Below are 16,290 nucleotides of genomic sequence, written 5' to 3'. Positions count from 1 at the left end.
AATATATACACTGTTATATATATATATATATATATATATATAAATAATACATAATACATACACTATACATAATATACATATATACTGTATGCACAATATAGATATATAAACATTATACATACAGTATATACACATACAGCTAACATACGTTACATATATTGTATACACACACACAACTGATCAGCCACAACATTAAAACCACCACTAACAATCACAAATTTTCTGTATCTCCCCCTCGTGCCGCCAAAACAGCTCTGAGCTGTGGAGGCATGGCCTCCACAAGACCTCTGAAGGTTTTCCTGTGGTATCTGGCACCAAGACTTTAGCAGCAGATCCTCTAAGTCCTGGAAGTTGTGAGGTGGGGCCCCCATGGATCTGGCTTGTTGGTCCAGCACATCCTACAGATGCTTCATCGGACCCTAACCCCGACCATCCACATGATGTAGAAAAAACGTGCTTCATCAGACCAGGCCTCCTGCTTCCATTGCTCCATGGTCCAGTTCTGTTGCTCACGTGACCATTGTAGGTGCTTTCAGCGGTGGACGGGGGTCGGCATGGGCACTCTGACAGGTCTGTGGCTACGCAGCCCCATACACAGCAAGCTGTGATGCACTGTGTGTTCTGACTCCTTTCTATCATAGCAGCATTTTTCGGAAATTTGTGCTACAGGAGCTCTTCTGTGGGATCGGACCAGACGGGCTAGACTTTGCTCCCCACTCACATTAATGAGCCTTGGGCGCCCATGACCCTGTCGCCAGTTCACCGGTTGTCCTTCCTTGGAGCACTTCTGGTCGGAACTAACCACTGCCTACCGGGAACAACCCACAAGACCTGCCATTTTGGAGATGCTCTGACCCAGTCGTCTAGCCATCACAATTTGGTCCTTGTCAAAGTTGTTCCGATCCTTACGCTTGCCCATTTTTTCTGCTTCCAACACATCAATGTATATTTAATACAAGACAGACAATTAATTATATTATATAATAAAAGAACCCAGAATCGCGATTGTGGCGCCGCCCATTATGGCCACGAGCAGCTTGTGTCGATTACGCACACTTTAGTATTTTTACTATTTTTAGAACTTATAGAGCTTATTGTGCGTAATCACCGGGTGTCATGACATCTCACTGCATATACGTATGACCGTATGAAAATGTCTGTGACAAATAATCTCTTGAACTTGAACTTGAACTTGAACTTCAATAACTGGTTGGTCACTTCGTGCCTAATGTATCCCACCCCTGGACAGGTGCCATTGGAACGAGATTATATATATATATATATATGACATTATTAAGCCACTAGTGCCGTTAGGAATCTGAACATGATAAATGTCTATTTTTGGGAAGTTGAAATTCCTCTTGCGGCCAGCAGAGGGCGATGGTAATGCACCGTGACTGTTGAGTGAATTGCTTCTGTGACGTGGCTGTTTTCCAGCCAAAACAAAACACTGATTGATTAAAGGATTTTTTTCTTATTGTTTTTTTTTTAACTTTTATTTTTACTTAAAAGTAATAATACAAAAGCAATACTAGATCAACAAAAATCCACCTTTGAGTTTATATAGCGCTGATCTCTGTATGTGTGCATGTATCTCTGTGCAACAGACTTATTCTCATTTTTATGGACTTAGATTTGTGGAGGCACATTTTGCACACCACTCCTGCAATAAACTGTGACTTCACGACATTTTTATTTGAGCAAGCAAAAAAAAAGAAGCAAAAAACATAAACAAGGTTCTGTCAACGGGACCTTTCCATTATGATGCTTTTGTAGCCCCTGTACTAGACAGGCGCGTGTCCAGTGTCTTGGTTTTAGTGCGGTGCAGTGACAGGAGGCCGGGGCAGGCCTCAACAGGTGGACCAGGGCCAATGGCGTCGACCAGGGGAATGGTAGGGCGGAAAGGGGGAGGAGGGGAGGAGAGGGGGGGGACGGTGTGATGAAGGGGCAGGCCGGTCCCTCCCTCCCTCCCCCAAAAACAACTGTCCCTTTGCAGGTGGTGAAAGTGAAGAATTCCCGGGGAGGGCAGGAAGGAGGCGGCGGCCCAGGTGTGGAGCTCGCAGAGAGCTCACGCAGCCTCCCTCCGCCTCTGTCATTTAGCGCCGACTGGCTTGGAAGAGCACGAGGGGGGGAAACTCCAGGAAACTGAGCTGGAGCATCACACCACAGAGGAATCTGTGGAGGGGGACAGTATTTCACAAAGGTAATTTCACACAAAGGTTGTTTACGCGATAGAGAGAGAGAGAGGGAGAGAGATGAGAGAGAGAGAAAAAGAGAGAGAGAGAGAGAGAGAGAGAGAGAGAGAGGGGGCTCCCCTCCTGTGAACAAAAAGCCTATTTTTGTCTGACTTGAATTTCCAGTCGTTGGAAAGAATGGATGATTAATGAGCGGCAAAGAATATTGTTGTATTTCCAAGAATTATTGTCTCATTCCAGTTTCAGCTGAAGTGTCGGGGATAATGTCCCAGTTAAAACAGCCTTTTCCCCCCTCGCCGGAGACAACAAACCCACATTCAGCCATCCAGAAATTAGGCACATTCAGGGCTTAATTGGCGAGGCAGGGACGTCTCTCCTCGAAATGGGTAGAACAAAAGTAGGGGAGGCAAAAATAGAAAGTTTGCTTTGGGGATGGCTGCACAATTTGAGGTCCCTGGTTCCCTTTGGAGCGGACGTTGAAACCAGTGACGTACGGTTGGGGTAGGCAGGATAGACAGGGTAGGCAGGGTAGGCAGCGTAGGCATGATATGCCGGGAAGGCAGGGTAGGCAAGGTAGGCAGGGTAGGCAGGGTAGGCAAGGTAGGCAGGGTAGGCAAGGTAGGCAGGGTAGGCAGGGTAGGCAAGGTAGGCAGGGTAGGCAAGGTAGGCAGGGTAGGCAGGGTAGGCAAGGTAGGCAGGGTAGGCAAGGTAGGCAGGGTAGGCAGGATAAGCAGGGTAGGCGGGATAAGCAGGGTAGGCAGGGTAAGCAGGGTAGGCAAGGTAGGCAGGGTAGGCAGGGTAGGCAGGGTAGGCAGTGTGAAAATAATAACATTCCATTTGTACAGCATGCTTGTATTAGTTATGCATATCTTTTCAACTTCAAACTCCTAATTTAATACATACGTTTGTTAAAATGTTGCATCTTTGGATGCTTGAAAAAATGACATTCACTCAGAAACGGCAGCTTGCAGATACTGTGTCAACGCGGAGAGAAAGGCACGGGCCCGCGCTGTACATTAGGGTAGAGTACATTAGTGTACATGATGTCAAGTACATTTCAGGTCACTCGGCGTCATCGCGTCAACTTCAAGATTTGGAGCGCTCGCTCACAAGATGGCTAGCATTTCGCTTCTTCTAATAACTTTGCAAGGCTTTGATTTGAAGGAAAGCGACAGCTTCTCAGTGTTCTACTGTAAGTGCTTGTATTGCCGCACGTCAACACCTTTCAGATTTTCTACCGGCTACACACACGTCACTGGTTGAAACCTTGAAAATAGATTTGATGAATGGACAATATCTGAGATCAGGTCAGAGAAGGTGTTTTATTGTGGGGGGGGGAAAGGTTCATGAAGAATGTTGGATATGAGTTAACAGTTAAAGGACCATTTCTTGAATGGACTATAATCTGGATTGTTAGTGGTCAGTTATTTCTGAATAATGACCTCTGATCTGTTGATAATGACGGCCGTCACGGGCAACCGCTTCTCCATTTCATGCCCCCTCCTTTCACGCCGCCCACATGGAAACTAGAGCAGAAGAGTTGAAGAGCTTCATGTGGATACGTCCAATTTCACATTAACAACCGTAAATACATTCATGATATGTTTTTTGATGTATTATTTGGAGGGTGAGTATTTCGCTAAATTGTTGTATCGTTAACTACTTTGCTGTGGGCGATCTTCCTTAGAGGAAGCTCTTAAACCAGGCACACTAGTTGTGAAGTCATTTAAAATCAATATTCTGCCCCAATTAGTTATTTTATTTTGTAAGTAGCCGAGATGATGAAACACGTGTTTTAATGTACAGCCAGCTGGTCACTATTGCAAAAATAACCCCCTTCAGAAAGAAAGAAAGAAGGAAAGAAAGAAAGAAAGAGAGAGGGTTACGTTGGTGACATCGATTTCAGCACAGGAAAAAAAACCATAGTGCAGTCACATGAAGTCAAATGAAGACATTAAAATTGAAAATTCACAGCGTCACCCCGTTGCCGGTGGAAGACTCTATACATCCTCCTCCCAAATGATTGTATTTAATGGAACCATTGCTAGACATATACACCATGTCATGTATACTTTACAGTGAATTCAGGGGCGGAGGAATGGGTTTGACATTATGGATGGATAAACATAGCTGGAGGTGTTCTGGTTCCCCGCTGGTTAGAACCTGCAACCCTGAGATCCACCAGAAAATAGATGGCCAGAAAATAGATGGAGCATCGGAGGGTTTGCGTCTGCCAACGGTCATTTTCCATTTTCCACCGGCTGTAATTTTCTCATTGTTTACCGTGAGTAATGATCGGTGTCAGTAAGAAAATGATATATCATCATATACAAGTGTATATTATATAAGTTAAAAGGCGATGTCCCAATAGGATGCTACTATGGCTGTGGTATAAAATATAAATATAGATGGATATACACGTACGTGATGGATAGAAATGAAAAATAGTAGCCTAGGTTTTCCCTTAAACTTCATATTATTATTTTTTTTATCAGGTTTTATCACAAATGTTTAGGAGTTGAAACAATAATTCATTCAGATTTGGTGAAAGTTTGATGTGTGAGGGGAATTCTATGAGTTCATATTATTAATCCATTCCGTATTCTACTTCCATGCGCTCTGCCGTCCCCCCCCCCTTCTCTTCCTCTTCTCTCCTCCCCTCTCCTCATCTCTCCTCTTCCTCCCCTCTCCTCATCTCTCCTCTTCCTCTCCTCTCCTCTCATCTCCTTCCCTCTCTTCACCCCTCCCCTCCTCTCCTCTCCTCTCCTCTTCCTTTCCTCTCCTCTTCCTCTCCTCTCCTCTCCTCTCCTCTCCTCATCTCTCCTCTTCCTCTCCTCTCGTCTCCTTCTCTCTCTTCTCCCCTCCTCTCCTCTCCCTCTCATTCCCCATCTCCCTTTCCTCTCCTCTGCTCCCCTCCCCTCACCTCTCCTCTCCTCTCCTCTCCTCGGTTGTCTTTAAGTCTGCATTCAAAATATCTATAATTTCCACATCACTAATGATCGTGTGTATGTGTGTGAAGACCCGTCTCTTCAAACGACACCTGGACCCTACTGCACTGAGCCGACGACATCGTGAGGATCTCTTCCCCTCTACTTTATAACTTACTTTGCTGTTAAAAGAGATAAAAAATAAAAAATAAAACACTTCTCATCTCGTGCTGCTTGTTCCGAGAGAAGGTTTAGTTGTTGCTGTGATGTGCAGTTGGTTTGATACTGTCGCTAAAATGTATTAAAGTACTTATTGTAAGTTCCTCTGGACAAAAGCGTCTGATCAACAACATCATGTCAAGTGACTAAGACATCCCCAAAATAGCCTCAATGATCCATATTGAGGGTTTGGACCAAATTATATTCCGTGTTTACTTAGTTATAAGCCCAGTTTTAATTTAAAAAAACTAAACTTTTTGTTGTTTCTCGGATTTGGCGTGAATCGCGCTTTAGGTAAGACTCAAAATAGCGGCAAAATGTACATTATTCCTCTAAATCATCCGCAAAACAGACTTTCCCCCTCTCCCCCTGACAACGGGTCGTGTTCAACATGTGTACAGTAATATCCTGTGTGTGTTAAAAAGCCACATTCTTCACACTCCCTCTTTATGGAGTGGCTGCACTGCGGGACCACATTCCACCAGAGAGCTCCTCACTCTGCTATGCCCAAAATGCACAGGTGGCCAAGAGAGAGAGCGGGAGAGGGAGGAAAATCATAGGGCCCTCCTCCCCCCCCCCCCCCCCCCCAACATATGAAACTAAATGTTTGGCATTCCACCGTGTGCTGCTCGCAGTTAACGGACGGCAGGACACCAGGGCCATTGGACATTGATAAATAATAACAAACATAATAATAATAATTATAATAATAACAAATATAGCTCAGGAAGCAATCCAGCTTAGTTGCGCTAGTTGTAGGATTACAGTTTTCTGGGTTCTTATGAACTGCTGCATCACTTCCTATTTAGCCGAATTACAATTTTCTGAGTTCCCATGGAACGCAGCATTGCTTCCCACCAACACGAGTTACAATTTTCAGAGTTTCCGTGGAACGCAGCATCGGCTCCCTCTCGTCGTGACCCGCCGCAGATCCTGCGCAAAGCCACACCAGTGGAGTCTAGACCGCAGCGCACCGTGTACCTCGCCCTATACGAAAGCCCCCCCAGAGCCACAACCTGCACATATATAACAAATTGTCCGATGTTCGGTTACTTCCAGTAGATTGGCAACGGGACCTTTCCATTATAATATTATATAATATATATTTTTTCACTCATGCCTGCTCTAAATAAAGATCGGCGTAGATCAAACTTGGACCACAAAATGTCCGAACTTCCCCGAATCCAACGACACTTCATTCATATCCCTGGGTTCGGCAGTTGCCAGACACTTTCAGCCGGAAAAATGCCAAGGGGAAAAAATTAATAAATATAGCTACAGGAAGCAATACTTCTTCTTTTTCTTTGGGCTGCTCCCATTAGGGGTCACTACAGCAGATCGTCTGCCTCCAATACCTTCTGTTCTGCGCATCTTCCTCCCTTACACCACCCGCCTGCATGTCCTCCCTCACCACATCCATAAACCTTCACTTTGACCTTCCTCTTTTCCACTTGCCTGGCAGCTCCATCCTCAGCATCCTTCTCCCAATGTAAAGCAATACACAGGAAGCAATACACTGGGGCTATTTTAGTCATGTTAGGTTCATATTACATTTTGCAGATTGTCATCTAGCCTCAAACTACAAGAATTCAGTCTGTTTCTGACCTGCATGCGTCTTGTCGTACAACATTTTAATTGTCCGGCCATATTAGCCGTCTTTATTTTTTGTCCTTATTTTGTAACCACATAAACTTTGTAATTATTATTGTTATTATATATGTTATTTCACAAACATAATAAATACCTGTTACTTTCAATTTGACTTTTTTGCACTTCTTGCGCTAACAATCTACAATTGAAGAGCTCCGTTGAGGAGAGTAATTGCCTGTAATGAAATACAGACAATATGATTTGGACATTAACATTCATTTTAATTTGTCTTATTATGGAAGGGCACTATTACTATACTTATTATTACTTATTATTTATTTATTTAATGCCTTTTCTTTTTAAGCCTGCTACATTTAAATGTAGGAAGCTGCATTTACATGACATTTCTTTAAAACAACCATCTATATTTGCCTTTAAGCCAAACCTTGTCATTGTTACAACTCACTGTGTTGTCTGTGGAAATAGAGCTGCAGCCACAGTGACGGACAGGTGAAGTTTAGTTTCCTGTGGGGCTGACTTTTCTGACTACGATTCCATGGAACCGGAAAGCGGTTCATGACTTTCCGTAACTATTTATAATTTTCAGGATACAATTTTTCAAATTCGTTCCGAGAATATAGAACCCATCATGGACTCGCAGATTTTGTATCTTATTACTACCTCGAATCGCGCTACACCACGACTCTACACCCCGCACCGTGCACGTCGCGAATGGACGTTCGGAACCACAACCTGCACATTTATAAGGAATTTTTCGAGTCGAGTGCAGTGTCGGTGATGCACAGACGTTCGGCTACTTCCGGTCAAATTTTGTTCGTTTTTCACTCGTTTCTGCTCCGTATGCAGATTGAAACTTGAACCACGAGATGTCTGTGATGTCCCGGTTCTAATAACATGTCCGTTAGCTGCAGCTGTTGCTCTGTTCCAGACAGTTTGAGCCCGAAAAGTGCCAATAATAATAATAATAATATTAATAATAATAATAATAATAATAAATCCACAAAAACACAGGAGGGCACTAAACACCCCCATCTCTCTTCATCTCTTCACCCTGCTTCACACCCAATACGACAAATGACAAGAACAAACAGGAAGTCCATTCATTCCCATGGAGAGTTGGATTCTGCACACGAAAAGCTATGACACATTGGATTTCCACGATTTCCATCGAGGCTCTAAACGTTCCAAATGTTCACCTCATGCGACAAGTTTTGGTCTGACACTACGATCGGAAGTGACGTTGATCCAAGTTTTTTTATTGGAACAGGGCTTAAAACTAAGTAAATGTCACGTATTTCTAATTATGGAGGTATTAATGTTAACACTGGGTGTCACCGTATTTACTATCAATAAATCTGTTTTCATATCAGTGAATTGTGTGATTTTTTTTTGGACTTGGCACTTTGCAAACACTATATTAAGTGAGTTTTAAACTCGTATTCATGGAGCATGCTAGATGTCCAGCTGAGTCTGGAAAAACGAGCTCTCCCGTTTTCTCTGACATTTTATGATGCGAAACACGCGGTTCGTCCGACAACCACTAGGGTGAGGATCCGACTGTCGGAAACGATTACGCATTCAACGTGAAGCAAGCTTTACTGACTTTCTTTCGATTTGTTTTGTGAGAATTGGTGCATTTCTCTGCACACAACACAAAAAAGAGCTCCACAGTTTGAATAAGTTAAACAAATAAAAAGTGAAAAACACAAAATGTAAGTATGCAATGTGTAAGTAAAGTCTATATAAGGGATGCATTTACTAAATTATTACTCCAGTCTACAGTGTTTCTGTTCTTTCATCTGTAACTAATTGATCGTGGCCTTGAAACACTATAAAGGCAATTACAGTGGAATTTCCCACTTACATGTATGGAATGTGTCCTTATTTTAGGAGGCAGCCCCTCAGCTCCATGTGCAACAATGTCCGAGAGAGAGAGAGAGATGATATGACAGTATATTTTTATTTCTAAGTGCAAGATATATACTGTGTATATATATATATATATACATATTTTTTCAATTTCTTTAAAATACCTTTTTAATAGGAAAGTTTCATTTTTGTTATTTAGGTTATCTTCACTTATTTGAACGTGTTTCAAATTTCACTTTAGGCTTCAGATATCTGTAATATTTGTTTTTTTAACAGCAATGTGTAATTTTCTGTTTTTGCCTGAGGTAACCTTAAGGTTTTAGGTAACTCATTTGTAATTATTTATTTATTCATTTGTTTGTTTGTTTATTTATTTATTTGTTTGTTCATTTATTTATATTGACTGCAACAATTTTACATCATAGTGTTCTTTTTTGGTTCTTCATTTTCCTTGGCAATAAAGCCTTTTGAATTTAATTAAGAGAGAGAGAGAGAGCGAGAGAGAGGGTGGGGGGGGGGGCATCTCTGCAGGACTCCGGACGCACCAGTGACCATGTGGGTCACTGTGGGTGGTGTTTGTGGGTCAGTGGGTGGATGCAGAGATTGATGGTTCTTATGTATCAGAATCGATCAATTCCTTCCAAAATGTAAAAAAAAAAACCCAGGATGGTCTGAGGTTACCATAGCAACCACAGAGGATTGCAACCATGGACTCATAACTCTTAGATCAAGTAAAATCTAAGTAGAATATCAGTCATAAAAATTAATCATATCCACTTTTCCACTTTTCCTTTTGAGCCAATGACTAAAGACAATAACTGTCCTTATTATGGTCACATGCAGGGGTCACATGGTGCAGGGGGAAATGCAGAGATCCGAAATGCTGTGTATCAGGACCTATAGACTAGACTGCATTCTCAAAAGCAATGATTAATTCAAATTATCATACTGTTTATCATAAATTTTATTCCATTTCAGGACACAGAGGGTCTGCTTCATGGACTACCAGCTGCAGGAGCATTCTTACTTTAATCAAATTGCTCCGAGGGCTTGAAACAATCATCCACTTACTGGGTGAAAAGGTCCGACTGTTGGAAGGTCTGCACCACTTACTGGGTCCATGGTTGCCGTGCACATTCTCATGTACACACACACACACACACACACACACACACACACACACACACACACACACACACACACACACACAGACACACACACACACACACACACGTCATAAATCATGAATAAAATGACATATAGATCTAGTCTGCAAACTGCTTGGGACTACATCATTGACAATAACAATGTAGACAGAAATGTGGTACTGTAAATAAAGAGGTATCTGTAAAACCACAACCCCATGTTTTTTGTGGTAGAGGCACACTATCTTTTCGCTGTTCAATTTAGTGCTGGTTTTCGACAATGACCGGGGGATTGTGATAACCATATTCTAACACTACAATAAACAATAAACATAAAATAAAAAACGATTAAAAAAAGGAAGGAGATAATACAATACATTAAAAGAAAAAAGGGAAAGAAATACATCAGAGCGAAGCTTTTCATTTCCCAGTCAAAATCAACCAGTGGGCATGGTCAATCAACCAATCAGAAGCACTGATTCAAAGTGACATTTCAGACACTCATCTCTATGCGATATATCGTTATAATATCCATATCGCGATATGGAACTCGACATCGTCTGTAATTTTGATTATCCGATATTGCAATATAGTTTTGCAGCAGTTTTCTTGCCCATAATATTCACATACGTACTAATTGCTTCTGAAATACATATTGTGTGTAAATATAAAAATCGGTAATTATATATATATGTGTGTGTGTGTGTGTGTGTGTGTGTGTGTGTGTGTGTGTGTGTGTGTGTGTGTGTGTGTGTGTGTGTGTGTGTGTGCGTGTGCGTGAGTGTGTGTGTATTATAACAATACTGTGGTATTCACTTTCTATATATTTTAACAGGGTTTTAAGAGAAACCAGTAGTTCCCCAGCAGACCACAGTCCACTTTGGGGGAGTGACTACACTCAGCGCAGTCTATATATTGTGATGTTTCCGTCAATGAGACGCAGTAGGACGGTGTACTACAACCTTTACCCCGAGTAGTAGTAGCAGCAGCGGCGCAGTCAACTCAAACCTCCAACCGTCATCACCGCAATGGACGCATACCTCCGCACCCTCTGCGTGACTTTCGTGCTGGCGTCGTCAGGTGCGGCGGGCCCCGTGGTCCGGTGCGACCCGTGCGACGCGGCGGCGCGGCTCCTGTGCAAGCCGCTGCCGCGGGACTGCGCGGAGCGGGTGCGGGAGCCGGGCTGCGGCTGCTGCGTGACGTGCGCGCTCAGTGCGGGGCAGCCGTGCGGGGTGTACACGGGCCGCTGCGGGACCGGGCTGAGCTGCCGGCACCTGCCCGGAGAGACCAAGCCCCTGCAGGCGCTGCTGGAGGGACGCGGCATCTGCGCGAACGCCACCGCCGGGACCCGACTCACCGCGCCCGGACCCGGGTCTCCGGTCAATGAGCTTCCAGGTACGCGCTGCGTTGCACGCTCGTCGTCCCCCACCCTCACCCACCGTCGCCCCAACCCTGCAGCCTACCGTCATGTTATCATGCACGATTTTATAAATAGTCAGGGAAATGTACTGATTTGCCAAGGTCAAGGTCGGTTGATTCACTCATCCGCACCCAACCTGAAACATGTCAATATGTCAATGTCAGGGATTTTTTTTTTTTTAATGCTGTATGATTTTATAAACATAGTCAAGGTGAATGTTTTATCCCCTGCTTGGTTCTCTCACTCACTCATTCACCTTAGTCATGAATGAACAGGGCTCAGATGCGACGTTATGCCAAGAGGGTATTTATTTGAATGGTGTTTCATTTTGTGACCACATAGGCCCTTCTCCTTCATTATAATTCACAAGTTCATGAAGTCTGGATATTGGAGACTGGGAATATACTGAGATAATACATGAGTTTCTGTTCATTTTCTACCAGAATAATAAGATATTTTGCAGCCTATTCTTTGCATTATGTCAGGAATGGCCTTTGATATGGATCAACATCTGGATTTCTACAAGAACCTATTTATTTTCTTAAGAAATTCAGAAAAATAAACCCACTCCTATCATAGAAGTTTAATTTTAGCACAATGTCCTTGAATTCCAGCGGAGAACACTGAGAACGTGGAGGAGGAACGCAATGTCACCGGCGCTGGACTGGAAGCCTCCCAGAGCAGCACCCGTGGAGCTGGAGCCGGAGCCGGAGCCGAAGCTGGAGCCGGAGCCGGAGCTGGAGCCGGAGCCGGAACCCGGAGGCTTCACCCGCTCCACCCGTTCCTCAACCCGGCCAAAGCCGAGGTCCTGAGGCGGGAGCAGCAGAAGAGGGTCCAGAGCTTCAAGATGGAGGAGCTCCCGGGACCCCTCAACACGGAGCAGCAGAACTTCTCGGTGGAGACCAAGCAGGAGTCGGAGTATGTAAGTACCACGGAGGAACTAGAAATGAGAAGTTTGATGTTTTGGTGTTTCTCCCGGACCTCATGGGTGATGAGATATTTGGGGCAGTGGTGGCCAATCGGACGGACGGGGGGGGGGGCTGTTTGGTGTATGGTGGCCCTGCGGCTGACCCGGGTCAGGCTGCTTGTTGTTTGGCGTCAGGCATCCGCATGCCTGGCTACAGCGACCGAAACCCAATGATGGATTGGCTCGTGTGAGAAGCCCTGCTGCTATTTTTGACCTAGTCTTTGGCCCGAGAAGAAGTGAGTGAGCGCTAGTAACGGGCTCCGGCCGGTCCACTGATTAGTGCCTACATCTTTGGAACTTCGGCTCCTGAGCTCTTTGAATTTTGCACTTTATCCCCCAGTGCTGTGAGAGTCTTAAAGCAGTTTTGGGTGAAAACCCAAATCATATTAATACCGTTTACCCGTCCATCGCTTTCATACGGCAGCCGCTACTGTTTCTGTTTTGCTGCTCCAACGATGGAGTCATAAGATGTGCAGCTGTTTCAGTTGTTTCTCCGCCTGCTTCCCAGGGTCCCTGTCGGAGGGAGATGGAGAGCATACTCAGCAGCCTGAAGATCACCGACATCCTCAACCCCAGGGGCTTCCGCATCCCCAACTGCGACAAGAAGGGCTTCTATAAGAAAAAACAGGTGAGAGCGCTGTAATATAGTAAAACCTTTGATGCAGAAGCATGTTTGAAATGGTAGTTTACAAGTGAAATATCGCTGGAACATTGTAGCGTAAGCAGAAAAAAAATGTCAGAAAGGACGATTTTTTTCTCTTTCAAATCTACATTAATTCAGCTTCCGTGTTATTGCACGGTGACTCAAATATAGTGCGGGCTCAGGTTTCCAGCTGCCCAGTGGCTGATTTACAGTCACCCCCACCCCCCACCCCCCAGTAGCGTAGTTATTAGAGCCTCATCATGGCACCGCCACGCCACTGAGGTAGACCCCAGCCGCTGGAACCCACAGAGGGCCAAACCAAACCAAAACCCCCGGCGGGGTGGGGTGGGCTGGGGGTTGGTTTATGGCCGACGTCCTCTTGGCCCGAACCCTCCCAGGGAGACAGACGTCAAGGTGGCCGCCGACACCGCTCGCCCCCATAATTGCCGACTGGACTTTTGAAAAAGGGGGGGGGGGGGGGCCCAGAAATAGAGCTACAGCCCCCCCACCCCCGCCCCCGCCACCACCCTACAGTGGCGTGGTCCACCCCACCGTGTAATAAATGAGCGGTTCCGACGTGCCGTTCATATGGAGGCACTTAAAGTGCTCTCTCCGCGACACGGCATCACTTTTTTTTTTGCGCTTATTACACAGCACTCCCTCCCTCCATCCCTCCATCCCTCCCTCCACCCCAGATGGAAGCGCTGTCCTCCGCTCGACATGCAGTCATCTCATAACCAGCGCTACGCTCGTCGTCTTTGTTTACGTCGAATGGGCATTTTGTGGCGGGCCAACTCACAGCCGTCAATTTCCTTCGCGAGGAAAATGAGCATTTCCTCAAAAGCGCAGATTTCCTTCTGCTGTACGACATGCACAGTATCAAATTATAGACGCGTTACTTTTTGAGCCATGGCTCTCCCGTCTCACGAGTCGCACTGTCAACATTACAGATAGAGATTCCACACCTCTCAAAGGGTTAATTTGGTGGGATATTCCTACAGTACATCTGCAAGACATTTGAGTCAAGACGTTTTATTGGGTTTTAAGGATGTTGTGCTCCAATAACAATATTGGGCTGAATAACGTTGACTTCCACCACCGATCAAGCCCTGATTTGTCACTAGTGCAGCAGTTGCCGCTGCTGCTGCTGCTGCTGCCGCTGCCGCTGCCGCTGCCGCTGCCGGTGCTGCTGCTGCTGCGCTCCCTCCGAAATTAATGGCTGGATGTTTTACTCGAGCGGAGGTTGACCTTTAGTAAAACTGGCAGTAAAATGACAGCCCTCGGGTTCGCTCCACAGACTCTGTAAGTCATTTGTAGTACCCATAATTTTGGGAGAGCCGTGGGGTATAATCAGCAACAGAAGATTTGTACCGGCCACCAGCGGCTGAAAATAGATCTGGCTTCTCAGTTGTTCACAAACGGGACTAAAGCAAATATTTTACCAGGTTTCTGTTTACCTTTAAGGTCTCCTCCGTACTGTATGTGTGTGTCTGTGTGTGTCGTGTGTGTGTGTGTGTCGTGTGTGTCGTGTGTGTGTGCGCGCGCGTGCGTGTGCGTGTGTGTGCGACAGAAGGTAGACCATAAAAGCGATTCAAAATACCACAGCGCGTCGGACAGCCAAGCCCCGTCTGCTCAGCACAACCCGGCCCATTAATACCTCTTCACTATTTCTGTTCTCCATTGACCTAAACTAGGCCGTCGCCCCATTCTACAAAATATTTAACCGGGTTCAATTTGTCCGCCCCCCCCCCCCCCCCCTTCTTCTCTACAGTGCCGTCCGTCCAAAGGCAGAAAGCGAGGCTTCTGCTGGTGCGTGGACAAGTACGGGCAGCCTCTGCCAGGTTTGGTGAGGGAGAGAGGAGACGCCCAGGACTACAACTCGGAGAGCCAATAGGACCAGAGAGATGGAGGGATAGATGGAAGGATGTGGGGAGGACGGGAGAAGAGAGAGAAAGAACCAGGGGAATCGTAAACAAACATTGAGACATTGAGGATACCGCTCTCTCTTGAAAAACGGCCATTTCTACGGACGGCTCGGATCGGCGCGCCCCGATGGACCTTTTTTTCTGAGGATGGGCAGAGAGGATGGAGATTCCAAAGAAGAACAAAATGTCTCCTGGGTCTCACGGGGAGATGGAGGTGTTCTTCGAAGGCCTGATGTGTTCGGACCAAAGTGGCACTGCCTTCGAGGAGAGGCTGGAAGAGCTGACCTCGAGGATCATAATACCTTGAGTGCAGAGACTTTTATTATGCTCCTTTGACGATAGGGATCTTTATTTTTTACGCACAACAATAATAATAATAATAAAAATAATAATGTGTCACTAAACACGTGCGCGTGTTTTGTGATGTAAGTTGTATGTTGTATGTATTTGTTATGCTTGTGATTCCTACTCCATTCCAGGTCCATTACACTTCCTGTTGGGGCCACTCTGCGTTTCTTTTATACACAGGTGGAGCCCTACTGTTGTATTTTTTTTGTGTCAGGTTTTATAAGCTGGATCGCCGGGATTAAGCCCACAAAGTCGTATCTCTAAACTCTGTAACTTTATTTTTAACTGTTAAATTTTGTTTTTTAACTGATAACATTCCTCCATGTCTAAGTGCCTTTCAGGTAAATATGCTTCATGCATGTACAATGCAACCCTCAGAGGTCTATTTTTAGGTAATAAAGGCAGTGTTAACTGATTTGTGTAAATGTGTGTGGTGTCTGTGCATATGAGTATATGAGAGAGACAGGGGGTGAGCGGGTTATAGAGTTTATTAAAAGCACATCTGCAGAATTACAAGAATAATAAGAGATAAGAGCAATATGTACTGTACATTATTAAAACAACAAAACACCACAAAACATTTGTGCATAACAGCAGCATTCGGGGCAAATATCAGACAAGATGAACATGACCTTGACAACAAAATAGGGAAAAAAAAAAACCAACATAATAGGACCGGGCCATAATAAATATATAGAGATATAAATCATCTGTGTGAAGAGCTAGAACCAAAATGAACGAGCGTTGAAGAACTGAAACCAGTGGATCTGCAGGAGAGGCCAGTAGAGGTAGACAAAATGCATACAACCCACCCCAAACCCCCCGGATGAGCCCGTGATATGTGTGTGCTCGGGCCACGTACCGGGCACATACTTGTGGCACATTAGGTATCCCACCCAGCCCACCCTCACCTCGCCGCCACCACCCTCCACCCCGCGATGCCCATTGAGGAGGAAATGTCAATGAAGTTGCATTCCACCGACTGTCAACACGTCGCAATGAATGAGCCGCTTTGTCACGT

General features: G+C 45.1%; 1 protein-coding gene across 1 annotated transcript; it reads left to right on the top strand.

Annotated features, from left to right (window-relative positions):
- Positions 1-10,994: 10,994 nt before the first annotated feature.
- LOC307237633 (insulin-like growth factor-binding protein 3) lies at positions 10,995-14,890 on the top strand (the record flags this gene model as incomplete). The annotated part of the gene is made up of 4 exons (XM_080010391.1): positions 10,995-11,361; positions 12,124-12,308; positions 12,862-12,981; positions 14,768-14,890. The coding sequence occupies 4 exons, from the start codon at positions 10,995-10,997 to the stop codon at positions 14,888-14,890; spliced, it is 795 nt and encodes a 264-aa protein (XP_079866517.1).
- Between the last annotated feature and the right edge of the window lie 1,400 nt (positions 14,891-16,290).

Source organism: Zeus faber (assembly GCF_960531495.2).
Source record: "Zeus faber genome assembly, chromosome: 12".
Classification (NCBI taxonomy): Eukaryota; Metazoa; Chordata; class Actinopteri; order Zeiformes; family Zeidae; genus Zeus; species Zeus faber.
This window is presented reverse-complemented; position numbering and strand designations above follow the sequence as displayed.